This window comes from Platalea leucorodia (assembly GCF_965183815.1).
Source record: "Platalea leucorodia genome assembly, chromosome: 2".
Lineage (NCBI taxonomy): Eukaryota > Metazoa > Chordata > Aves > Pelecaniformes > Threskiornithidae > Platalea > Platalea leucorodia.
In genome coordinates this window covers 83,066,641-83,082,907 of record NC_138824.1, presented here as the reverse complement: position 1 = coordinate 83,082,907, position 16,267 = coordinate 83,066,641, and the positions used below count along the sequence as shown (strand labels likewise).

At 43.5% G+C, this 16,267-nt stretch overlaps 1 protein-coding gene across 1 annotated transcript; it reads left to right on the top strand.

The window, feature by feature from the left end:
- Positions 1–281: 281 nt before the first annotated feature.
- Positions 282–14,294, top strand: ASB11 (ankyrin repeat and SOCS box containing 11; the record flags this gene model as incomplete). Its single annotated transcript, XM_082337628.1, has 7 exons — positions 282–459; positions 3,468–3,547; positions 6,576–6,683; positions 9,503–9,653; positions 9,860–9,994; positions 10,921–11,112; positions 14,170–14,294. The coding sequence occupies 7 exons, from the start codon at positions 282–284 to the stop codon at positions 14,292–14,294; spliced, it is 969 nt and encodes a 322-aa protein (XP_082193754.1).
- Positions 14,295–16,267: the final 1,973 nt, after the last annotated feature.

Sequence of the window (16,267 nt, the reverse complement as noted above, 5' to 3'; positions counted from 1 at the left end):
TCAGGTGCTATGGAGACCATCTATCTGAAAATGTATTCCAATTCATGTGGGTTTGGAAAGGATTTTCTGTTTGTTTCCTGTATGGCACGGGATGTTCAAACTATCTTATCCTTGGTATTGTTATTTAGTATCAAATAGCCCATACCAAATAAAACCAGAATGTATTTTTGGTAACTGAGGAACAGCAGGTTCTGGAGGGTTTAAAATAGATGATATATGATACCAAGAATAGCCCGGTGCAACTTAGCCGACCTGAGAAACTATTCAAAGAGCAAACCAAAATGGAGGGCAGTTCTATACTCCATGCTTTCACTAACATTTATTTTGCCATTTTTGCTTTGTTTTGCTTCAAGCTTTTAATTAAGATTTCCTTGGCTTTGCTGACCCATTTCTATATTGTTAAAGGCAACAGAAAAGAGGCTGCCAGGATAGCAGAAGAGATCTATGGAATAGTCCCAGGTAAAGTAAAAATATGGACACTCTAACATTTACATGTATATTTGCTACATTTTTGTAACTTGAGGATTTAAATCATTGAGTTGCCATGAAATGAGGAATCTTGCTAAATGCACGGGTGAATGTTTTAACCTGAAGTGCCTCCCATTTCTGGGGTCTTTACAGTGTCAGTATGTGTTGGCATGATTTAGGTGTGCAAAATATGAGACTCCAACAATTACCCAGCTAGAATGAGGACAACATTTGCTCAAGGCACTATGGTAAATAAAAAGATCGTTCTTGGAAGCAAGGCATTCTTTAGTGGGGGTTACGGATGGTTTAACTAAATAGCTAGCTTTACTGCCAGAGAATATTTAGGGAAAAGTTTTAGCATGTTGATTTTCTGAAAGGAGATACTAGGAGGATATAACTAATGACTTTATGAATCCAAGCCAAGAACCTCTGTTTTGTTAAATCAGATTATAAAAATGAATACAGCTAAAATTATTCTGAGAAATATATGGCATGGGAATATATTGTATTTAGTAGGCTATTTAGTAGGTCATTGATTTTGGTTTTTTTTTTCCCAAGTGATTTTACTCCTTCACATCACTGCCATAATAATGAGTAGACACATGTTTGCACGCCTGGTAATTCCACTAATTAAAATGACACAGTATTTTAAATTTACTACTAATGAGGACATATTTTCCCATTTGAAGATTATCAGCGTTGTGACATCACAGATTTTTATGTGACTCATTTGTTGGGCACTTGCTTCATGATGAATAGTGCTGCCATGAACAGGCATGTGAACGTGAGCAGAACATGGATGGTGCAAGGTGGCCACCCAAAGCAGAGAGACTGATCTGGCCAAGAGAAATACTGCAGCAAAGCACTTTTTACAAAGCCTTTATATACAGGCATGTCTGGGTTATTAATTTATTTGTTATTCTCCAGAATACAATTCCAATCATTTACTATTGTCATTTTTTCCCAAGTGTCTTCATGCAATTGTAGTCAGACATGTGGCAAACAGCAGTTTTTCCTTCATGCAAATTCTTCTCGAAGTGCCTTGAAGTTTAGCAGACCGCAACATATTTTTATCTGCAAGTTGCCATTTGCAAAAAGCCACTAAGGATAATCTTACAAAACATAAGATCATGTGACACTGTTGCTGGGGCACTATATTGTATTACAGGTGGAGCTTCACAGCCTTTTCTCTTTGCAGTGAAGTAGCGCTGCAGCAGCAACAGGGCTGCTTAATTTATCTGTAGACATTTAAAAAGACACAGTGTTTTCAGACATGTCACTCACAGCTGTGAAGGGAAGATGTGCCCCGTATGGGAACTATATTTGCCACACGTTTCAGGGAGGTAGGTTGCTGTGGCTAGCATGGAAGTATGCAGCAGCATGTGTTTTCATGGTGAGGCATGTGTGTGCATACACACGCATTGTGAATGCGTGCGACATGCACTTGCACATGCTATACTATATGCATAAAAGGTTAAATAAGGCACTATAGCTCTGTAGTCTGAGTTACTTCTGAATCTTCCTGTTGTATAAGGGTCCTGGGTTTTGTCACTTGCAATGTCTTCTGACTTTCTGAACTGAGCCTGCCTATTTCAGTCACCAGCATGATGAGGCATGTGGGGTTTTTTGGATGTTTTCAGGAAAATGTTTCTCAGTCCGTACCTGGTTCCCGTTTCCATCATTTTGCCTGGGGCACCCTACTTGGTCCTTAGGAGCCTGGTCGTATATCGTGCCGGCTGGTCTTTCCACGCCACCTTCCTGCCTTAGGATCCCAGGAACAGCTCCTTAAATAAATGGAAATAAAAGTAATAACTATAGTTAAAACCGTAACCCCATGAGGTAAAGTGCATTGCAGTTCTCGGGTAACAAAAGGAGACTCCCTTGGCCAAGGCTGAAACCTCTGCTGTGTCCTTGGCCTCAAGTCCCAGGGGATGTGTCTGTGCCTCTCATTGATTTCTCCCTGCCTTGGATAAACACCTGAAATGGAGATAAATCACCCTTTCCATTCTCTCTGGTGTGCGGTGTAGCTGAAAAAATTAAACAGGACAAGGATTTCAAATACAGTGCTCAGGGGGTTGCTGTACAACAGAGCATGAATGCAAACACTGGTATTGCTTTTGTCCTGTGGCACTGTAAAGGCAGCTGGCCTTTGGAGAAATGCTTACTACACACTGTGTCGCAGTATGGTTAAAAATTTTAATTTAGGACAAGTAAATTTGCACTCTACTTGAGTTGCAGGGATTTAACCTGGGCTGACTGACTATGCCTGTAGGTAGTAGCTAGGCTAAGGAATTTTTTTTCTTGGCACATGAATAGATTAAGATAAGAAAAAGGGCAAGCTAGGCTATATGAAGAAGTCTGAACAGTTCAACAACTCAAAATGTTTAAGGAAGAAAAGTAAAGCCTCAGGCAGAATTTATTTTTCCATGCCTTTTCTGAAACCTTCCAGTGAGGAGGAGGATGAAACCTGTTATCTGGTAGTCCGAGCTAGAGGATATTATTTATGAAATTGTCGGTTCGAGAAATAAAACTGCCAGGGACATGCCAGAATTCATTTGATGGACATGTCATCCCCGCGTCTCCCTGCTATGAGTCTCTTAATGAAGTGCAAGAGAAGCTGGAATATGATTTGTGACAAAATCTCCCTAGGAAAGATGGAGGCTGATATGGTTTTGAATAGGAGAATTGCAGGGCTCTGAAGTCCCCGGGTGAGTCCCAGCAGCACTAAACTCATGGTCTTTGCTGAAGCATGTTTTTAGCTGGTTTTGAAAGTTCTGCCAAGAAGCTTTTGTTTAGGTCCCTTAGCGAGCGGCCAGCTTTTTCGGGAGTGCTGAGCCCTCAGCTGCTCTGCTGAAATCAATTTATCAAACAGTTTTACCACTGACCCCACACTGATTTCAGTCCTGATCTGCATTTACACGCAGCTGTTTTTTCCCTGTCCTCCCAGGATCTGCTTTTGCTGCTTACCTGAATTAACTTTTATGCATTTGCTGTTTCAGGCGGCTGGGCAGACAGATCCCCTCTTCATGATGCTGCCTTCCAAGGACGCCTCCTGTCTTTGAAAACCTTGATTGCACAGGTAAAAGCCCACAGGTAAAGAAAAGGTTGGGAAGCAGCGTAGTTTCTATTGAATTGCATCTGTGAGTTGGTGAGCTGGTAATAGACTGCAGCAGGGCATAAGAAATACAGTTGTATAAATAATATATCCACATGCACACCTTTGGGCATGTATTAGTTTGCTTAATTAGGATGCTGGGGACAAGCCTAGGACAAAGATTGTTATAGCTTGTAGCTTGCTGTATGATAAGCAATGATTCTTGGGTTTTTTCTCAATGATAAACCATGCAAACTGGGCTTGAGATTAGGGACAATATATATATCAACTATTTAAAAAAAATTGGTAGAAAGCTGTAGAAGTATATCTTACTTTATAAAACAGCAAGCATGGTCTTCCCAAAGAGAGAACTGCCAGCCTGAAACCCTCTGCTCCAAATGAAACCAAGCTTTCAGGCAAAAGGGAGAAAGGAGGAAAGAATATACTAGAAAGGACAAGAAGCTGGATATGAAAGTGGGCAGCTGCAAAGGGACAGGTTATGGTTCTTCGTGCTTTGCCAACCATCTTCCTTACCACCTTTGCTTAAACTCAATGCCCTCACCTGGCACGAATGAGCAACTGCCCCCCCCGCCCCCCAATCAGGACAACTGCAGGGAAATTAATTCCCTGAGTGCAAGCTCTGTGACTTGGCCATCAGACTTTTTATATACAAGGTAAATAACTTTTACCAGTGAGACCACAGCTCAAATGGACAACGTCCTCAAGGAGTGGAGCTGCCGGTGTGAAAGCCTCCACTCCAGACATCTATCGAGGCGTGGCTGCAGCTAAAAGAGGTTGCTGTTTACGGCCAGTATTCCCCCTCCCATTTCTGATCCTTCTTTCCTTCACCTGCTGATATCAAATTATTTTCATGGACAAGGAAGTGATGGAGGTTAGGGATAATAAGGAAGACAGCTTATTCATTCAGGGCTTTGTTGGTTTTCTGACCGCCTCTATCTCTATTTATGCTGACCCTACACTGTCTTATTAGTGGGGCACCTGGTATTGTGGTTATACACTAGATGCCCCACTTGTACACTGGTTATGGTTATACACTGTATAAGCACCCGGTGTTGTGGTTATACATCATTTAGTTAATCCACCCTTTCTTCTTCTCCTGAAGACATTTAATTTTGGGAGTGAAGGATGAGGGTCCTTGCTGATGAGAAGAGATCAAGGCAGCAATGTCTGTAGAGACTGAACTGGAGCTGATTCACCACAGCTTGATAAATGTAGGGACAAAGCTGTTCATGGAGCAGCATAATCATTGCTCATTGCTTCTAATACAGTTACACTACTAGCCTAAAATTAAATATGAAGCTATACCTTAGGGTATATGTGGGACACTCAGAAGTCTCTGCCGTAGGACCATAGCTGTCAAGAAAGCCAGTGAGGCTTCTGCTCCCCAGGGGATGCCTGGACATAAGGGGACGATGGAGAGCTGGAGTTTTAAAATAGCTCAAGAACTCTCCAATGCTGCCTGTTCCAGCACTGAAAGAAGAGTTTGATTTTTCACATACATTGAAAACAAGGTTTAACATGAGAGATGTTTGTCAAACAGCTATAGTAAGATCTATAAGTCATTCTCCATTCCGTAATGGAAGGGATTGCTGTTTTGCCCAAGATATCAGTACTTACTCTTTCGCTTGCAATGACTGAGTTTCATTTGTTAAATATATATATATCTGAATAATGATTGAGAATAGATCTCCTTATCAGGAGTCCCTAGAAGACGTTCCTCTTGAAGGAATATGCTAATCATTAAGCATGAAACATCTATACAGTTACAAAATGGAATAATGTCAACATTTTTTCAAGGTTTTATCTGTTCCCCTGGCACTGATGTAACGTACAGGAAATTCTTAGTGACAGCTTTTACATTAATAATGCTTTCACATGACTGAGAAACAATTGTTTTTCTATCATACAATTTCTAGCTTAAAGTGATTACAGTGATTGCTTTTAACGCTCATTGCATCAGGACTGGTGACTCTTTTACAGTGCTACATTGCTCACAGATACTTACTTCTGTCCATCGCATTTTCTGCTGTGTACCAAAAAGTGCATTGCTGCCATCTTGTGAGCTGCCTGGTTTATAGCACATCAGGTAGAGACCAACTGTGTTACAAAATATAAGACATCATGTGGAAAATGGAGCTGCTTCCAGGCCTGTTCTCACACATGGCTGTAAAATCTTAATTACCAGGAGATTTAGCTGCATTCTGGGGAAAACACATATGACAATTGCTTTCTCCTTTGTGAATATGTCTGGTTTCTGATTGTGCAGGAATAGCTGTAAGAACTGTCATTTAGGGAAATACCTGTAATAAGGCATTTGTAAATCACAGTTCTTTCTTCCACTGTAAAACATTTCCTGGGTGGTCAAATAAGAGGAACTGATTTGTGGGTGGAATTCGTCTCATCTATCTTATGGGTTTACCAGGTACTTACTACCTCTGAGTGAAACACGCTGGGCACCCCATATAGTCAGTGGAAGTATTTTTGGGATGCAATTCATCTGACCTACTAGAAATAGCGGGTTTAGCATGGGATGAATCATATCCTAGAGGAGTCTGTTTCTCCTCACTGAAGGAGCTGAGGGCTCCAGCCAAGCTGCTGATACCTGTGCCAGAGGCCTCCCCGTTCCAGGAGGTGAATCCCACCAGCTGTAGCTCCTGGTGCTGAACTTAATAGGGAAGGTAATGCCACCCTTATAAGTTAAGGAAATGCAATGTCTTTCCTGTGATTGACCGTGCATTGTAAAGAACTAGAAATAGAAGGCATAGCTTGTCCTTGCTTCCCCTTTAACCCTATCACCAGCTGCCGTCTTTGGGGACGAGCACTGAAGCACTGAACAGCATTAATCCAACACATGCACCTTCCCTGGACATGCACCCAGGGACATGGCTCTCCCCTGCCACAGTCCAACCTCCGTTTGCACCCGAGCCGGCCCTGGGGGAGCCGCGTGGTTTGGGCAGGGCTTTCCCCTCATGCCCCCCACCCTGCATTGCAGGGTTTCAACGTGAACCTCGTGACAACGGACCGTGTGTCGGCTCTCCATGAGGCCTGCCTGGGCGGCCACGTCGCCTGTGCAAAGGTGCTGCTGGAGAACGGCGCTCAGGTGAGTCCTGGGGACACCAGCGGGGACACGGGTGCCTGGGGCACGGATGCTCCCTGCATCAGCGGGGATGTTGGACGGGCTGCCCGTGGGGCATGGCCAGGCTGCGGATGGACAGGAGCATCCCTGGCAGAAACAGGGAAAAATAAAACAGTGCTTTGTTTCCATGGGTAATGGATTTGCCTTCCCCTGGTGGTTGCTTGGGTCACCCTGTTATTCTGGGTTTTTTTTCCCTCTGTATGTGAAATGTAGTCACAATTGATGGAAAAGGAATGAGAGATGCTAGGTGAAAATAACCTCAAAGAAAATTACTTATCCCTTTTTTCCCCCCTGTAATGATCACTGGAATTGCCTCCAGTTTCCTGTGGGATGGTTTGGGAGTCTCATGTAAGTAGAAATAGATTTGCTTAAAGCAATGAAACATTTTATCTGCTAATAAAATAACATTTCCCCCAGTTGGACATAAGGTAGAATATATGTTAAAAATGGAGCTAGAGGAATGGATGAAATATATAAGAGTATATTTCATTCAGCTGGGTTTTCAAGTACAATTTATATGGCAAGAAACTGAGCAACACCGTAACAGGCAATCAAGCTATCCTCTGTAGAAGAAAATACATTTGTTAACTTCCTAAACTGTATGCCTAATTTCAGTCCCCTAGAGAGATGAAAGGAAAACCCCTTTCTGCTCAGTTTTACTTGGTTTTGATATATAATTGACATATTGCCTTTTTATAAGTCAGAGAAATCAACTCTGAACTACCTGTTGCTTTCCTAAGAAATCAGTCTGTTCCTGGTATAATATATAGCTCCAGTGTTTTTTGGTTTTTGCTTTTCCCCTGCTCTCTGTTCATAAATAAAGTCAACAGGCTGTTGTCTAACTTCTGGGAGAAAATGTGCCATTCTGCTGCTCTCCTTTATTGCTATGCTTTTCTTTATTTCCTTTTTTTACCAAACCATTTACTCCACAACAGCTGCCTTACCATTCTTTCCTCTTCTACCAGTTAAACCAATGCCCAGTAGAGGGGGAAAGCAAGGGAGTAATTTTTATTCTTCACTTACCTCCTTCCTTACCCTTGGTTATCAGCTTGCCTGAATGACTGGTCCTGTTGTGAAATGATGCTGATAGACTCCCAGTGCCTCCAGCACCTCCAGCCACATCTGCCTGATGAGACTGGGGAGAAGCGGGGGGGCAATGGTGGGCTGCTTGGCTGCAGCATGTAATCTGTCTGAAATACAGATACCCCCAAAGCATAAATATTTCTTTACTTTTGCTGTTTTAGAATCTGTGCAGGATGAGGGATAGTGTAGCTCAGCAATTAGCAGGAGGGGAGGAAGATCAAGGAAGAGGCTGGGATCTGTAGTGAGGATGCTGTTGAAACAGAGTCTTAGTTGGAGCCTTGCAATTTCAGCAAGAGCAAGCTGCCGTTTGGTCTCCAAAATCTGAGAAAACAGATGTCCCCCATGCTGTGGTACCTGGTATCTCCCCATACCATGCTGGCTTGCCCACCTCCTGGCCCTGTCACGATTATTTTCCAGCCAGGTCTGTTCCCCCCACTGGTTTTCCATGAAGATGAGCAAGCAGAGGAGGTACCAAGGAGCAGGGACTGCCTCCTCCAGTGTACCTGCCTAATCTGCTGCACGGTTGGAGCCTGCTGAAGACTGCAAGGACTGAAATGCTGGAAACGGCAAGGACTGGCTTGTAATTGTGGGAAAAGCACCTTGTGGAAAAAGTAGTTAACTCATACAGCATCGTAAACAAGTCAATAGTTCAAATGAACAAGGACAAATGATATCTAGGAAGGTATCAACTGCAGATGGTTCACTGCTGAATTACCCAGAATAAACCAATAGGTTCTTAAACATCACTGTCTTTCTCTACTTTAGAGGCAAAATATCTTGCTAGTTAAATTGTGTGGGCTAAGGTAGTTCTACCCTGGTGCTCCGATGCCTTTGCGATGCAGCTCCTGTGCTTGCACTGGTAGCAAAGTCCTCCAACTTCCCCGGTGGCCCAGGACTTCTCCAGCCCTTTCTCTCCCGTCTCTTTCGTCTTCTCCCTGATTTGGAAATCGCACAAATTGCCGCGTGCTTGCATAATCCATTGCTCTTCTCTAGTGTGCCACAGAATTAAAGACATGCAGATTTGCTGAATAAATTGCCTCTGAGGGCTTGCTACGTAGTTAAACATAGCAGCTACGGCTCTGTGCACAACACAAGCCAGGGACTGTGCTGTCCCAGTGGGGAATGACGGATGGCGGTTCTTGCCAGGTCTTTACATCGGAGGTGGAGGAAGGAAATTCTTTCTCCGTTACACACACACATACCCACATATGCATATGAACACAAACTTTCAAGCTCCCTTTCTGTTTGGGATTAAGACTGTGTTTCTGTGAAAATTTCTTTTGCGGGAAATGTGTTTTCAGGTGAAAATATTAAACATGAAGTAAATGTTTTCATTTAAAAAGAAAAGTCATTTTCATCTGAGCATATTCTGGCTTTGGGTTGGTGCAGAAGATACTCAAGTCCTCCACATAAAAAAAAATTAAAATCTGCATTTTCTGAGCAACTCTAGATGGAGCATTCATAGCAGGCAGTGTTGCTGCCTTATGGCACTAGCTCTCCTGGAAAGAAGGCAGACCTAAAAGGAGAATGTTATATATGTTGTGCCACAACATATAACTCTGAAAGTTGTTAACAAAATCAATTCTGAAATTAAACAAGACAAGCGTCTTTTTCTGGTGCATTTCTGGTATGCACATGAGGCACGCTGCAAGGGCGTTCTGCTTAAATCGGATTATCCTGAGTGTCTCTTGCTGTTCCAGGTCAACGCCGTCACCATCGATGGGATCACTCCTCTGTTTAACGCCTGCTGCAGTGGCAGTGTGGCCTGTGTCAACATGCTGCTCGAATTTGGAGCCAAGCCGCAGCTCAGGAACCACCTTGCATCGCCCATTCACGAAGCAGTCAAGAGAGGTAACGTTCAGGCTGTGAGTGAAGCTAATAATAACTGAGGAATACATCTTTTATTGATGTTAAAATATTAAAAAAACACCCCAAACTTGTCTGTGCAGGTATGGATAAATAGGCTTGGCTTATTCCCAGCTCTTGTGCTTCATTGGTTGTATCTGTGTGTATTCTGCTCTACAGCGCTTCAGTGACAGCTCTTCTTCTCTCCACAGGTCACAGGGAGTGCATGGAGACCCTTCTGGCCCATGAGGTTGACATTGACCAAGAAGACCTGCAGCACGGGACCCCACTCTATGTGGCTTGCACGTACCAGAGGACAGACTGTGTCAAAAAGCTTTTGGAGCTAGGTACACCTGGAAAGGGGCCTGGGGGAGAGCTGTGGTGGTGTGAGCCAGCACTGCTGGTCTCTCCGGGCTGCCTCTCCACTGCAAACGTCATGGGTTATTTCCACAAGAGGTGTTTGGGCAGCCTGAGTCTGTGAGACTTGTTTGAGGCTATTAAAAATTTCACCTGCGTTCATGAAGAGTTTATGATTTCCTCAGCAGAAAAAGCCCTAATTACAGCGACCTCCCTGAGACTGTCTGATTTTGAAAATAAAATACTTTTAGTTTTCTAGAATGATAACAGGAAGCACAGACAACATTGGATAATATTAGTGACCAAAATCAACTCTTGATTATGATAAACTGCCATGCTAAGCATTAACTTCACCTGCTTTGCAGTGGATGATGAAGACAGCAGTAAAGCTGTTTAAAAGAATAATCACTGCAGGTCCAGGCACAGCCTATGAGCTAGCATAATGTTTGCTGTCAGTGTACGTTAGCTGACTTACACCTGCTCGAAGTGTGGCCCTGCTGTGCCTGGAGAGCCCAGGGCAAGCATTTTGCTTGCTATGCTCCCAGAGTTATTACAATGAGACACCTAAAGGGTCTTTTTTCCCCTGGTAATTAAATTAACATAATCCATGTTAGATTTTATGTTATTAACAAATTTACAGAGCATATGGTAGGCTTTGAACACCTATTGTGTTGAAGGTCAAGCTGCTCAGTTCTGTCCATCACAGATAGGGTTCGGTGGCTCAGAGGGCATTTATGCAGCAGGTATTTGACCTGCTGAGTTTTTCACTGCTGCTATTGAGAGAAATGAGGGAGGCCTGTGTGCCATCCATCCCCTTCATTTATTGAGGCTACTGGTGGAAACCAGCCTGTGTGATGCGGGTTTGGACAGTTCCTGCTGCCTCCTGGATCTAACCGTGCGCTCTTGTTCACTCAAGGAGCCAACGTTAACGTGGGGAAGCGATTAGACACCCCCCTCCACGCGGCAGCAAGGAAATCCAGCGTGGAGATAGTTGTCTTGCTGACAGACTATGGTGCCAACCTGAAATGCAGAAATGCTGAACTCAAATGTGCTCTGGATCTTGCTGTACCCAACAGCAAAGTGGAGCAGGCGCTTCTGCTTCGGGAAGGTAATGGTTTCCTTTCTTCTCTTTTTTTAAGTAGCACAGTATTTATTTCCTTTACCTAAGTACATTTTCTTAACTGCTTTTGTAAGTAATGTTCTATATAAGCTCTTTTGGCTTTTCTACTAATTTCAAGCCTGTAGCACATGACACAGAAACGAGTAAGAGATCTCTGGTTTGTTGCTAGATCTGCCACCAAGTGTCAGGGTTTTAGCGGGTAAATTGGTCAGTTGTTCTGTGCTTTCTTTGCCTGGCTACTGAAGGAAAATTATACTTATTTACCTACCAGGACTCTAAGGATTAAAAACTGCTATGAGAGTTTATTCATTGGTAATATTTTAGTACCACCATCTTGTGTTCAACTTAGCACCATGGCTCAATGTCCTGCTCAATGCAGAAAAAGCAGCATGAGGGTGTGTGCCCTTGGTCACCAGGAGAAAGCAGAGCTATTTGCCAGGTGGCTATTCAGCTTCGTGCCACGCAGCTCTTCCGTGTGGCTCATGCGGCTGCAAACCCAGCAGTGCCCTTTGCAGATTACTTTCAGCCTTTCTACAATATTTCTGATTGATTATCTTTCCAGTCTATTGGAAGAAATTTATGAGCAGAAATGAATCTAGATCTTCTTGTGCTGTTTTCACCTGCGCCACATGCAGCCAGAACTTGATGCATCCAATAGCAATATCCCTGGGATATGGACATGCTGAATTACGTCATCCCCCTCTTCCTCTAAGCTCTGTGTTTCCCAACTCGCTGGTACCCTGTTAGTTGGTCTGTGCCCCCCGAGGCTTTGCAGGGAGGGTGAATGGTGCTTCCCCAGGTGGGCAGCCTGCCGCCTTCCCAGGCACAGCTCACTCCCCACCAAGGAGCAAAGCATGATGTGCACAGAGAGCCCGCTTCCAGCTGCAAAATAGCTCTTGGATGGTAAATGAATATTGTCAATGATACGCATAAGCTTTGTGGTGGCCCTCCACACACAAGTGGGTTTTATAGAGGAAACGAAACATTGGCTTAATATCCTTCTGTCCTGCTCCCTTTCTCCATGGCTTTTCATGCAGAGCTTTAATTTATCATGTCTAAAACCTTCTGGGAGGACTTTTGCTTGAATGCTTCTCACCTCTTGTGACTTCTGTCCCTGTATCTGAGATGTTCAGGGCTCAGTGATGGCAGGCTGCATAAGCAAAGGCAGTGATTGCAGTCGTCCTGCTCCAGTTGCCCTGTGTGATTGAGACTTTGTGTAGATAAAGAAATATTCCAATATAAATAAATTTCTCTACCTGAACCTTCTTTTTGATTTCCACTTTCAGCTTGTCACCCTCTCCTCCCTTACAGTCAGAGGCACTATAGCCAGCTCCTGCTGGCTCTTCATTTTTCAGAAATGAAGTTTCCTCAGTTTCCTCACCTATCCCTTCAGTCCTGCTTTCAGACACTTTGCTGTACCTAACATCTGCAACTGCTCTTTTCCCCTACTTCTGTGTTTTCTGAGGCCCTTCTGTTGAAATAAGCACCCCAGGGACTTCTCTTGAAAAGTTTTCTTTCTACCCCCTGACTTTTCTGCTGTGATTACTTAGATGGCTCCCTTTAATTGCTCCTCTTCCTAGCTATTAAGTGATGTGAAATATAAAATGTTTCTGTTTTCCTAACTGCTTTGGGAGATGGTAGCTTCTTTCTTCACTACCAGTGACAGTAGTGGAAGTGCTCTTTTCTATATATCCTGTATTTTTCTATTAATTTCTTCTCAGTAGAGGCATTATCAGCCTGTTTAGGCTCCTAAATTTTCCTGTAGTAAAAACACAGATGATGAAGCTTGCCTGGAAGATATAAAGACAGGCTTTTGAGCACACATCTCTACCCATTGTTTGCCAAACACTGCTGTGATCATTACTGTTTGGCCAGAAACCGGAGGGGCAGGGCTGATCCAGGGCTTGAAAACTGAGCACCTCTGAGCAGGTGTAAAGGTTCTTGCTGGAGCAGCTCCAGCAAGAGGGAAGTGAAGGGGAGGCAGGGACACATTCACTAGCAAATTGCATTTGCATGTGCAAGCATGAGATTGCAGAAGCAATGGAGCCTCATTTCCAGTGGGTTTGTGCCTGGTGTGCCCCTCACCTGATCTGCAGTGCAGGGCTGGGGGCATCTGCCTCGTCACCCCATGGGGAAGCCACCGGGGCAGCGCCATGGTGTGCAGAGCCGTGCAAGCCACTGCCCAAGCCGGCCTCCCCATTGTCCCAATGAGTCCTCTGACAGCTTTCCTACCAGTGGACACTCCAGTGTTTAAGAAGAATTTATCACGTGTCAACCTTTCCCTCAGGGCAAGGAAGGGCAAAAAGGCCTCTCTTGTTTTTATTCTTTTTTTTTTTTTTTTTTATGCTGGATGCCTTTTTGCACAAAACTTTTTGGGCCTTTCGATCTTCAAGATGTTTTCCTTTCAGTCAGGCTTAATTAAAATTGGATGACACATTAAGAAATGTTTTTGGGGAACACTGATAGACTAAACTGACTGACATCATACCTAAATATTCCGAGACAGTGTGGACATGTAAAAAGGCTGAGTTGCAGTTACTACTTGTACAGGTACTTGCTGAGACAGCAGCAGCTGGAAGAAGCATGTTCTGTATATATGAACAACTAACTGTGTTTGCCATATCCACCCTGTTATGGCTGGTCTGCCCTGAGCACCTCTGCAGCTCCCTGTAATCCCTCTTGTCTTTATCCTCGTAACACTGCTGGGAGTTGTCTTATTTCCTTAGCAAGGGCTATGCATCCTGGTGCTCTCTCTCCAGTACAGACACCTTTGTGGTATTTTAAGTATTTGCTCAAGAAAAGATGCAGAAAAGCCTAACCATGCATGCAGAAAAAGATTTTTAGTGCTCATAGTTTTCAAATTGCTGAACCAATTTTGACAACGTAAGTTAGATATAAATGATAATGTATTTAGCTCTCCCTGACTTCAGCAAGTCATTGTCTAGTGCTTGATTTGAATTGCAAATCTTGCTGGTGTTTATTGCTTTCTGACTTATACTGGTGGTGGGGTTGGGGGTCCATGTTCTTGCCTTTTTTTTTTTCCAGGTCCTGCCAGCCTTGCCCAGCTGTGCCGGTTGTGTATCAGAAAGCATCTGGGTCGGTCGTGCCTATATACAGTCCACAAGCTGCACTTGCCTGAGCCACTTGAGAACTTTCTCCTTTATCGATAAGTCTGTGACTATCTTTAAAGAAAGAGGAACAAATGGTTGTTTACTCCAAAATTATTATAACAAAGAAAAAAATCAAAGACATCATTTACTGTCTACTGAGGATACCAAACATTAGCTGCTATGTGACAGCGCAAATTAAAAACACCTTTTTGCAGATGGTGCATGATATTATGGATACTGCTCACAGTTTATTGCCACATCCACTTAGGCCAGCCTGAGAAGTTGTAATACATGAACAGCTCACTTGACATGTGTTTGTAGATGCACATGTACACATCCACCCACCCATAGACACACACAGAGATTTCCCCTACATTTAGTGTTATATTTATTCCTGTAGTATCTGTGCAGCTTCTTGCTCTTGTCTATCCAATCTCACTGTCAAAACCAACGTAGTGGCTGTTATTCTTCCACTAAGTGTGAGAATGAAAGCCTTCAGAGTCTGATGTGAGTCATGTATAATATATTGCACATCTTTTGTCAGCTTTGACTTGCATCCTGCCACCTCTTTTCCATGGTCTAGTGGAGCCGTAGCAACTTCCAGCAGGCTCTGGCTGCCCAGCCACTGTACATCCCCTCGCCCTGAGCCCAGCTGCCCCCAACGCTAACACATCTTGTCTTCTGAGGTGCAAATGGTGTTATCAAAGCAGATGCAGACGGAGTAAGCCCACAAAAATGTGTGAAATTCTTGAAAAAAACCCTTCATCTCTTCTAAAAGAAGTCTTAAGCTGTATCACCTGAGATCTGGCTGTGTTCATTACATGACCTATTTTTCTTGGCTGAATTCCAGGACAGAATTGCAAATGTTTTCATAGGCACAGTAGGTCAGCTTTCAATGTCTGTCCTTTGCAAGGTTTAAAGATAACCAAAGCAATGAGTTTCTTCTCTTCTTTTGGGCTTTGCATACTTTGACGTTTCTCAAGGTAAGTCCTTGGACTGCAGAGCAAGAGAGAAGCAGGGCCTCTAAGGATGGCTATGCATCACTTAAATATTGTCCTTGAGGGAATTTGCTGACCAGGAGGGGAAGTTTGCAGGCTTGTTTGCTCCCTCATCCCCTGCTCTAGAGGCTTTCATCACCTTCCTGTGAGAAGGGATTTTTAGTGTTATGACTTTGCCCATTGTGGTATTAGTTTAAATATCGTCAAGGTTAGTAGCTTGGACACAGCAGAGTTAAAAATGTGCACCTCTTTGAGTCGAGAAATGTGGGATCCAGCGACTGGTGCAATGCCTGCGTGGATCTGTAAAGGTTCGTTTATTTTTCCCATGGAGGTTGTTTTAAGGGGAGAAAAGTTTCTTCAGACCCGAGTTTTGGTAAACTTCTGCCATGAGACAGGCAATGGTGTTTCACTAGTTGTAGTAAAATGGGAAATAGAGGTAAAAGGAGAGTCGGGTGTTTATACGGTGGGTTTATTATGAGCTATGCATGCTGGTACCAATTTTCACTGTCCATTCATCTTAAGTCAGGGGGAACTGGCCTGCTGGCATCTTCCAGCAGCCTTGAGCTCCTGTCCCTGCTCCAGCAGCAGCAGCCTTTCTGGTTCAATGCTAATCCCTTCATTTCACAATGACAGTTTCCCTCTCTGAGACATAGGTCTAATGTTTTCTGTACTTTCTTATGATTAATTTAGCACAAGTAAGATAAATTGTGCTCCCAGCAGTTCATGAGACTGGACCTGCAATGTTACAGCCAAAAATGAATGTGGTTTTCAGCCTGTGTTTGCACATATTGAATGCTATCTGACGGCAAGAACTATTGCCCATAAAGTTGTCAGTGACATGAATGACCTTGTATAGTACAGTATATAATGAATCTCAGAGATTTGAACTCTAAATTCTCAAGAGCCTCTGAAAATCAAATACTATCAAGAAAGAAATGTCTACATTAATCTGATGTCAGCAGATCTCTCTCAGTCTTATCTTTACTGCTAGCTCACCTGCTCTGTTTATAAGGTGGCAGTCAGAATACCATCTGC